The sequence below is a fragment of the Melospiza melodia genome, chromosome 1, assembly GCF_035770615.1.
Source record: "Melospiza melodia melodia isolate bMelMel2 chromosome 1, bMelMel2.pri, whole genome shotgun sequence".
NCBI lineage: Eukaryota > Metazoa > Chordata > Aves > Passeriformes > Passerellidae > Melospiza > Melospiza melodia.
In genome coordinates this window covers 9,213,540-9,224,531 of record NC_086194.1, presented here as the reverse complement: position 1 = coordinate 9,224,531, position 10,992 = coordinate 9,213,540, and the positions used below count along the sequence as shown (strand labels likewise).

General features: G+C 40.0%; 1 protein-coding gene across 1 annotated transcript; it reads right to left on the bottom strand.

The window, feature by feature from the left end:
• Positions 1 to 823: 823 nt before the first annotated feature.
• On the bottom strand, positions 824 to 9,588 carry RNF32 (ring finger protein 32). The gene is given in 8 exon segments (XM_063176157.1): positions 824 to 1,014; positions 1,218 to 1,297; positions 1,299 to 1,333; positions 1,806 to 1,826; positions 4,167 to 4,228; positions 8,145 to 8,201; positions 8,204 to 8,401; positions 9,492 to 9,588. Coding segments are annotated over 8 exon segments (741 nt in total).
• Between the last annotated feature and the right edge of the window lie 1,404 nt (positions 9,589 to 10,992).

The window sequence follows — 10,992 nt, the reverse complement described above, 5'->3', positions numbered from 1 at the left end:
AATGTTTTAATTAATCAACACTTTAAGAGTGAACAGCAGGAAAACTCATCTACAGTTCCCACTTGAAAGCCACTAAGGAAAATAAGTGCAGGTCCTTTAATCATGACTTGCACTGAATTTATTCAAACCTAATCATTATGAGAGGACTTTATAAATTTATTCTTAATAGAAGGTGGAAAAGCAGTGCCCATTTTGTTCCCTGTTGGATGAAGATCTTCCCGTGGCTTTTTGAGATGTGGGCAGCCAGGTGCCACAGGCAGGGACCCTAAAGCCAGCCCAGGGCAGGTGGCTTGGAGGGATTCTGCTGTAGCAGAATTTCAGTGAGAGAAATTGTGACCACTGACATTCAGCTGCAGCTTTGAGCACATTTAGGAGCCTTCTCCAGCCTCCTGTAGCTGAGACCTTGTTTCATGGCTTTGCATGGTGTCTTGGGCCCATGGGAAACTGGCAGCCTTCTTGGGAAAAATGCCGATATTTTCTTCCCCAGACTTTCAAACAGCAGGAAAACCCAAGGGTTGATGTTGTCTGTTCTAGTGTTGCTTCTTGAGGACAGTCACAATCCACTGGCAGGTTAATTTATTCCAAATTAAGGGCTTGAGCACTTTTGAGTGGAACATGGAACATCAGTCACCTTCATATTCTTCAGTCACCTTCATATTCAGCGTTCTTCAGCCACCTTTGTATTCTTTTTCTCTGCTCCAGGGAAGGATTCTGCACTGGTTCTAAAGAGGATGGAATGAACAGACTGACAGAACAACACTGCTGCCTGTTCAGTGTGAATGAGAAGAAATGAGTGAAAAGGGAGGGAGGAAACTCCTGATATTCAGGAGTTCTGGTTTAAGGAAGCTGAATTGCCCCAAGGAAAAAGACCAAGGAAGCAAATACAGCAAAGCATTTTTTCAAATAGTTGCTTTCTTAATTTTCTATCCTTAGGAGGCACTGCTTCCCTTAAGTCTTTAGACTCTTTTCTAGCAATATATCCCCTCCAGGAAGCTTAAATTCTGTAAGACAATTCTGCTCAAAAAGAAGAAATTTGAATTTTTATAATTTAGTTATTTATATGAAACAATGATTTATTACTTCTTATTTTTAACTTTAACTTTTCCAGTGCATACATTCTGTCTAGTTTCTTACTAAAAGTGTAATGCATTTGGAACATTATTAAGAAATAAATAAATATTGTCTGGTGACACACCTGTAGCAGAAGTAAAGCTTACCTAATTAATTCAATTTAACTAAGCATGCCCCATCATGTATTACTCCTGTCAGATACTGCTCTTTTCTATACATGGGACAACTTTTTACTTGTAAATTTTTCAAAGATTTTCAGACATCACTGAAAAAATAATTATGATTATAATTACTTGCAATATATTTAATCTCATTGGTACAGATGAAACAGACTAGATTACAGAATGTAAAAACAGTTTTAATTAATTAATCAATCCATGAACAACATGCACATTTTTAAAATTAAAGTGTTAAGAGAATTTTGTAAGTCTCCACATATTCACATGAAATTTCATGGATTAAATTATTCCAGGTTAGAATACTTCTGTATAGTTCAGTTACAATTGATGTTCTTCCCATGTGCTTTTAAAAAAGGTTATAAAAAAGAATAAAGTGCTTCATCATAAAATAGCTTTAAATTATATTTCTTACCATAAAAATCTGGAATCAAAATTCCTTTTCAAGATGATTACATTTAATTCATTAAGATATTCACTTAGGTAGTTTAATTAAAAGACTCATGTATTATGTGCTTGAATAGTTATATATAAAAATGTACTCCCTTAATGGACTACATGGGAACATGAATGCAGCACCTGTTTTTTCAAAGGAAAGAAAACAACCCCAGAACCAAACCTGACTTTAAAGCATTCTAACAGCTGAAAAGGAAAAAAATGCTGACAAGAAAAATTCTGAAAGGTCATCAGTTTGCTTCTGTGATTACTGCACTCTTTTGAGTGAAAACAAAATTACTTTGTGAAATTGTGAATTTTTTGTTAACAGCACATGAGGTGGCAGAAAGGAAGAAATGGCAACTGCTACTGGCTGGAGGAAAAAATGATAAACCAAACATTTAAAATGAAATCTGATTCATTTTCCTCCCCTTTCCCAACAGAGACATTACATTTCAAGAGGTGATGCACATCAAATGCAGCGTTTCTCACATGCAGTAAAACAAAAGAGAAAGAAAGTTGACAGGCTACAAGAAAAATTCACCTTTATCTGACCTACACTCCCACCAAATGCTGATGATCTCTGTGCTGACAAAAGATACAGAGCTGGACAAAAAAAGCAGTTGGCTCTTAGGGGAAGGGGCAGTTGGGGAAGGAGTGAAGCCCAGAGAAACTGGAGGGAGAGCTTTCACATACAGTGGCTTTTCCCGTGAAAAAAAGCTAAGGAAACACCAAGGACAAAAAGAATTCCAGAGGCATTTGCCTTTTTGTGCCACATCTAAAGTAACCTTCTTCTGTACCGATACAAGCTGGGGATGGAGTGGCTGGACAGTGCCCAGGTGGAAAGGGACCTGGGGGTGCTGGTTGACAGTCGATTGAATATGAGCCAGCAGTGTGCCCAGGTAGCCAAGAGGGCCAATGCCATCCTGGCCAGTATCAGAAATGGAGTGGCCAGCAGGAACAGAGAGGTCATTCTTCCCCTGTACTCGGCACTGGTGAGGCCTCACTTGGAGTATTGCATTCAGTTCTGGGCCCCTCACTTTAGGAGGGACATCGAGTTACTTGAGCGTGTCCAGAGGAGGGCAACGAGACTAATAAGGGGCTTGGAGCACAAGCCATACGAAGAGCGACTGAGGGAGCTGGGGTTGCTCAGCCTGGAGAAAAGGAGACTCAGGGGTGACCTCATCACTCTCTACAACTTCCTAAAGGGTGGCTGTGGTGAGCTGGGGGTCGGCCTCTTTCTCCGGGCGACAACAGACAGAACAAGAGGACACAGTCTCAAGTTGCGTCAAGCTAGATGTAAGTTAGAAGTAAGAAGGAAATACTTCACAGAAAGAGTGGTCAGATACTGGAATCATTTACCCAGTGAGGTGGTGGAGGCATCATCCCTTGAAGAATTTAAAAAAAGACTGGATGTGGCACTTGCTGCCATGATCTAGCTGAACAGTTAGAACATCGGCTGGACTAGATGATCTTATAGGTCTCTTCCAGTCTTGAAAATTCTGTGATTCTGTGATTCTTAATGAGTGCTGTCTTTTGCTCCCTCTTGTGAAGTTTCAGACTTTCAGGGTAGCCAGAAATTGGCAGATCTTTCCAAACCTCTCCCACCTGTCTGTGGACAGTTGTTCACCTCCAGCTAATCTTGATGTTAAAAGAAGCAACAGCCCCACATCTAAGGATATTCAAAGACTTGATTCACAACACACACTTGGTTGTGAAAAGTCTTCTAAAAAAATTTAAAAGGGGAACAAGCAGAAAAACTGCCCTAAAATGCACTGTGGAAAGGAACTTTTAAGCAATTGGGATAGTTCTTCAAATTACCATCATCACCTCTCTGAAGCAGCTCTCTGTTCCATCAGTCACTTGTCTCTTTTGCTTAATATTTTCAAGATGATGGATTAGAGAATGTAATAAAGCAGGATGTGTTTATGCCCATGCTACACATGGGCATCGAGCAGGCCATCGAGGTAAAATGCAGGCGTTTCATCAAATAACCTGGGGAAGTGACTGTCTGGCATTGGGTGTACACCTGCTTTGTTTCCCAAATAGAAATAACTGTTTTATGCATCTGAAATTAATAAAGCTTTTGAGAAGGCGAAAATATCTTGAATTGTACAAACAGCAAATGTCTCCCTGATGAATGAAGGCCAGAATCATATCTATCAGGAGTTTATTTGAAACAGAAAATAGCCTATACCTGCTTTGCAAGAACAGATAAAAAGGCTTCTCTACTGTCATAACACCAGAAGTGCACAAATGCTACCAATCTTCCTCTACCATATCATGTTCAAAATAATATCAGAGTTGGCCACTGAGTTGGTCCACTTACTAAAAGTAGAATTAATTTTAAAGTGTTATAAAGAATTAAAAGTAGAATATTTTCTTAATTTCTTCCTCCAGCTGATGACTTTCAACAGTACCTCAAGAAAATAAAGTAAGTAAATACAATTGTGAGTCCACACAATTATTCAGTTATATTTGTACCCTGGGTCGAATTGCAAATTCCTTCCTGAATATTGGACAGCACTGTATGGAAGTGTTCAAGGCTGGATGGGGCTCTGGGCAACCTGGGGTAGTGGAAAATGTCCCTGTCCACTTCAGGAAATGGGAACTGGATGATCTCTAAGGTCCCTTCCAATCTATGCCATGAATGGATTACCTATTCAGTAACTATCAGAACCTCTTTTACATACAGGATTTATACAGGATTTTTTACTGTACATTTTTATTTGCTGAGTAATTTGAATTTATTTTCATACTTTTCAGAGCCATTAAAATGGGATTAACTAAGGAATGTAACAACATAATTTCAAAAAAGTCAGTACAAATAAAATCTCAGAATTGTGAATTTTTTTCTCAGCATTGCATTTATACATTCTTAAAAATAAAAATTAATCAAGCGGTATAATAAAAAATCGTGGCTGCTGCTGAAAAATTGTGAAGTTTAATGAGGCTGTGACATAAGAAAGAGAAAAAAAGAGCATGAAGAGACAAAGAGATGGTCACAAGAGGCCAGTGATACTGTCACTGTTACAGCTGAGCTGTCCATCTCCAGCAATGAATGTGAGGTGCCTGCTGCACGTAGATGTGAAATCTCTGCTTTCTTAAAGAAGGAACCAGTGAAATTCCTTACATGTGAAATATTTACTGCCTGCCCCCACAAGTGCCAGATAAAGTCCAGTGTCAGTACCTCAGCTGTAAAAACCAAGTGCTAGCAGAATATAGAAATCTATCACCTTTGAAGAGCAGAAGAAGCTGCTTGTGTTGGATGACCAGAATCCATGGAGAAATGTCCAAGGTTTGTGTAACAAGCCGTGTGTAACTTGAGTCCATGGTGAGGTTTTAATGGTGTTTGACAAAACAAGAAAGGAAGAGCAACCTGCAATAATTGCAATAATTACAATGCAAGGTGATGACACCTAGATGAGAGCTCAGCCCTAGATGGGAAGGAAAGGGTAAACTCCTTCATTCATACCAGAATCTTTGCACAAATCTGACAGTACTATGCAGCACATATTTGTTCCGTGTAAGCTTTCAAACCCCCATCAGGCAGCTTGTGCATCCAAACCCATTTCTCATGAAGAAAAAAGGAATCCCAGCAAGTCATGGGGTTTTGGTGATCCCCTTGCTCAAGTGTCTCATTATTCTAGGGCAGGATTTGTTAATTTTTGAGGCTAAAATTCTCCTTCTGAGCTCATCCATCTACAGATGTATATCGTTAATCATCTGAAATTTGCACAAACTGCCTTTGATCTTTTAAAAGAACTTTTGAGAGGTACTAAAGGATCTATCAGGAATACTGCCTTCCCTTTAGTTGAACTATCTGCCTAACCCACTTCCTTGTGAGGTCATGACATCCTTCAAACATAAATCAATTTCAATCTGTGTTTTAGAGCAACGGCTTTGAGGTTTCAGCTGGGTCAGTTTATGCTTTTGGAACAATGTGGGGAGGGATTTCCCTGCATGTGGTTTGGTTCACCTAGACCCCACCTGGTTACTTTTGTTATCCCATTTTGGTGGCTCAATCTATGGAGTGATGGCCTCTGTGATGAGAAAATCTGGGTACAGGGGGAGTGAACAAGAAAGCAAAGCAGGGACAGCATGAAAGATACCATCACAACCTAAAAAACGCCTGATCTTGATTTCTTTCCAAGCACTGTGGTCAGAGAATGTTTTAAGGAAGAAAATGAGATGGCTTTGTGGAAAGCCTTCTGTATACCCCCAGGGTAAGAGAGAATTCTTATTTAAAGCCTTCAAAAATGGTTTATTTAAACTGCCAAACAAGAAGAGATTGGCAGCAAAGCTGAACTTCTATATAATACAGACCAGATGGGACACTTGTGAGAGACAGGTTGTACAGGTGTTTTGAGGGAAAACTTTTATACAGCAGAGTTTCTGAGGGAAAATTGGTGGCAGGACACACAAGAAGGGACGTGTGGTCAAAGAAAAAGGCTGTGTGGAGATATTCTCAAAGCAGCACTTTGAAAAGATACAAGCAATGAAAAACTACATTTATCACAGCTCAGGACCTCCAAGAATTTTCATCTTTATTCATCAAGTGTAAAAGCCCAACCCATTTACTGACACACCCATTTACAACCAATATAATAAACCTTATTGAAGCATTTATATAAATTAACCTTTAAACTATTACTGCTGGATTTTAGGAATCAAACCCCTATTGAAAAAAATGAATGACACAGACCTCTTAAACTTTCTTTTATTACCCTTAAACTCAAGAAGAAACTGTTCCATTAAATGACATTTTCAAAGTTGTTTTGCAGTTTCAATGTTTAAACCACACAATCCTTATTAAGGAAGAGAAAGTTTGACAGATGCATTTTGAGATAATAATAATAATAATAATAATATAATAATAATAATAATAATTATTATTATTATTATTATTATTATATGAGATATTATATGATAATATTGGTGAAATAATATGAGAATATTGGTGAAAATACTACAAAGTAAAACCCAGGAACAATTGAAATTTCAAAAAGTATTTCAGCACAGACTTTTGAATCCCTTTCACCAATATCTGTGTGGGAAAACTCAGTCAGTGCTGTGATTTAAAGAGAAAACATTTTGTCTTTCTAATAACAGCAGAAAACATGCTCACACCTGGGCTGCATTTTTTCACCTCAGCCTTTAGCTTCCATAATCACTCATCACTGATGTTCATTTTAACCCCAATACCTCTTCTCTGTTTTTCCCCCTGCTATCCTCTCTTCAGAATGAACCAAAGAAAAAACCCTGCCCTCTTTAGAATTATAACCATGTAAGTATAGTGCTAATTACCTCATCTTATTACCTTTGTCCTGCCACTGGTTACACTCCCTTGTTGTGCACTGCCTGAAGTCTCCCTCTGAATTTTCAGCAGATTCCAAAGGCAAATGTGCCTGGATGGATCATCCGTGGTTTAATGGGTTCCCTCTGGAGCTGGGACTGCTGTGGCAAAGCCAACCTGATCTTCAGGGAGGCCAAAGGGTGTTTGCATGAAAAAGATTAAATAAACCAGCTATTAACAATGATGAAAGTTTATTATACTCAAAACTGCAAAATTTGGAGCCAGAAGGTTCTTTGAGTAGTGCCTAATCAAGGCAACAGAAAGGATGGACACAGGAAGATGTTTGTGGTAAAAATAGTGTTGAAATCTTTAGAAAAGGGAAATCCAGAGAGGCAAGAAGCACATTTGATCTCCTGGTCCCTTAAGATGCTCCCTGGTTTTGTTTTTCTAAGCAATATCGTCTGTCGCTGCTCCACAACTGTATTATTATAACACTATTTAAAAGTGAATTTTCTCACCAGGCATCATTCCAAGCCCTCACATCTGTGACTTTTATCTTGCTGCATGTTTGCTTCTAAATTTGAAAAAGGTATTTAGCTACAGGTGTTAATTCTTCCCTGGTTTAGCCCCAGGACCATTGTATAAACAAACCTTTTTAACTTTGAGCAAAGCTGGGTATATATTAACAAAGAATACATTTCATGCAGCTTTATTAAGTGTCTTTTTACAGAATAAGGAATAAACCAGATCATTTCAAATAGACCTTAAAAAAAACTTAATGCTAGAACCTGTCCCCAACTAAATACAGTAAGAAAATCACTGATGCTTTCTTAAAATAAAATGTAAAGATAGTTATGACATTCAATAGACATTAAAAGTACTTATTGCTTCTAATGAAGAATATGTCTTCATCAAGATGCCCTAGTTTCACCTTTTTACATTCATTGTCACAAAAATAATGTTATAAATGCATTTCAGATATGAAAAGACACATAAGCCACTGAGGGCAATCCCATTTTTTACCTAATGGCTTAAACTGCTGAATTTAGATAAATTTTAAAACAAGATACCATGCTGTTTAACATTTAATCATCTTCTGAACTCAAAGCTTAGCCTTCACAGTTTATTTTAAATAATAACAAAAGTTACAAATCAGAATGGTTTACCTAATGTCAGCTGTGGAGCACTGGGGTCAAGAATATTCTCCTTTTTTGCATCTTCCTTGCTTTGGTGCTCTTTTTTCTTAGTCCAGTATTTGCTATTACGCTGACTATTTCTTTTATTCATGGGATTTGTAAAAGTTGTTGGTATTCCTTGTCCTTGACTTAGGATGTTAAAGGATCCTGCAGCTGATGATTTTGTATTATATGATCCTGTAGAGCAACTGCAGACATTGTTCTTGTCTCTTGTTTGGAGAAGAAGCCTTAAAAAGCCAAAAAACCCCAACCAATCTTGAATAATTATTGTTATAAATTATTTAAAACCATACATATTATAGTAAATTAAATGAAACTCTGCACTTAGCCAATATTTTTCAACTGTTAAAAGCTTTTATACACATACAACTCCAGTAGTTGAAGCCTAACGTGCAATTACTGTAATATGAAATTTAAGATTGATGTTTCTGACACATCCTAGTTTTAACTTATAAAAAGTCAAATGAAATCTTTGATTTATCATTTATATTAAATAAAATAACAGTAATTTTAAAGTTTTAATTACTGAGCTCATAATTATTATATTCAATAAACTCATTATGAACTATAAAAGTTTGGCATGCCCAAACACATTTTAATTTCATATAATTAAAAACAATCCCAAAGGCTAATTTTGCCTTCCAGAGCCCTGAATATAAACAAGAATGTATTCTTTTTATACAGAGAATGGGCTTATCTACCTGTTCCTCCCTTTCTCCCCATGCTTATGCTTTATTTTAGGAGATGTAGAATAGAACCCTGTAAAATCATGATGTTCCATTGCTAACCTTTAGCTGGTTTGACAAGAATAGTGTTCCTTTACATGCAGACATGTACAAGGACTTCAATAATATTTCTCAGGAGAAGCAGCCTCCTCAATAGCAGATAAGAAACCTACAGTTTCTGTTGTTTGCTCCTCAGGATCCCATGGGAAAGAGCTTAACATCTGTTCCAGGCGCTGAAGTTAACTTTGGATCCATAAACCACCAAGTCTGTTCCCCTCTTGTCACCATCATTTCACCCCCAGTGGGCTGCAGTGTGCAGGGAATGGACTCAGAACAAATCTTAGGAATCATAAATTTCAGGCTGAACTGACAAGATGTGGCTGCAGCAATAAACCCTAGAAGTGTTCTTCAGGATTGGCTTGTTGTAGAGAGGGAAGGCAGTGATACACAGGGCAGGGATGGTGTTGGCAGCCCCTCTGGGCTGGAGCTGCTCCTCTGTGGTCCCAATATCCCCCCTGGTACAGCAGAGGGATGTGACTTGGTGCCAGGATGGAGGTGCAGGGATGAGTGAGACCCCTGGTGTGTGACAAACAGGAGCCACTGCCCACAGGGCTGCTCTGGTTCACACCCACAGCAAGGTTCAGTTTGGAAGGGGCCTTAAAGGTCACCTTGTTCACCTCCCCTGCCATGGCTGGGGACACTTCCCCCTATCCCAGGGTGCTCAGAGCCCCATCCAGCCTGGCCTTGAGCACTGCCAGGGATGGGGCAGCCACAGCTTCTCTGGGCAGCCTGTGCCAGGGCCTCACCACCCTCCCAGGGAAGAATTTCTTCCTAATATCTAAACTAAATCTACCCTTTCTCAGTTTAAAGCCATTTAAGTCCTTGTCCTATCACTCTGTTCCCTCTCCTGCTGTCCCTTAAGGCACTTGAAGGTGCTCTAAGGTCTCACTGGAGCCTTCCCCTCTCCAGGCCGAACAGCTCCAACTCCCAGCCTGTCTCCATAGCAGAGGTGCTCCAGCCTCCTGATCATCTCTGTGGCGTCCTCTGGACTCACTCCTCCAGGTCCATGTCCCTCCTACTCTTGGGAGCCCAGACCTGGATGTGTCAGTGTGTGGTTGTTCCACAGCCAGCCCTGCTTCTCTCCACTCACAGCTCAAGATGGGGTGACCAGAGGGACTCTGTGCTGCAGAGAAGCTGTGGGTGTGGCACTGGGGGACATGGTTTTGTGGTGGACCCAGCAGTGGTTAATGGATTAATGGTTGGACTCATTGGTCTTACAGGTCTTTTCCAGCCATGATGATTCTTGTTAACCTTTTGTCCCTTTTTCCCCAGCCCCACAGCCCCACAGGCTCTGAGGGAAGGGTGGCAGTGGGAGATGCTGCTCCTTTCTTCTCAGAGGGTGCAGTGGAGCCTCTCCTGGCTTGATACCAGTCTCTGTCCATAGGGAAGCCCCTGGGAATGATAATTTCTGGTTTTCCCTACCACTCACTGTATCCCACTGTCTCCAGGCAGTGTTTTCCCATTCAGCTCTGTGTATGTGGGGTAATGGGGAGGATCAGTTGTGTTCCTCCTTGTGCACTTGGATTTGAAGACATTTTTGCTGTGCTTTTAGATTTTTAATGTGTATTTTTAAGCTGGCAGGTAGTAAGATGGGAGGAGGCCCTGTGATTATCACAGATTTATAGAATAATTTAGGTTTGAAATGACTTGAAAAATCCAGCCATTAACCCAGCACTGCCAATCCACCACTGATCTGTGCCACATCTACAATTTTTTAAAACACTTCCAGGGCTGGTAATTCCACCACTTCCCTGGGCAGCATGTTCCAGTGCTAGACAATTCTTCCAGTGAAGATATTTCTCTTAATTTCCAATCTAAACCTCCCTTGAGTCAACTTGGGGCCATTTTCTCTCATCCATACTGGTTGTTACCTGGAAGAGGGGACTGACTCTCACCGGGCTACAGCCTCCTTCCAGGTACTTGTGGAGAGCAGCAAGGTCCCCCCTGAGCCTTCTCTTCTCCAAGCTCTTCATCCTCAGCTGCTCCTCACAGGACTTGTGCCCCAGAGCCTTCAGCAGCTTCCTCACTGCCAT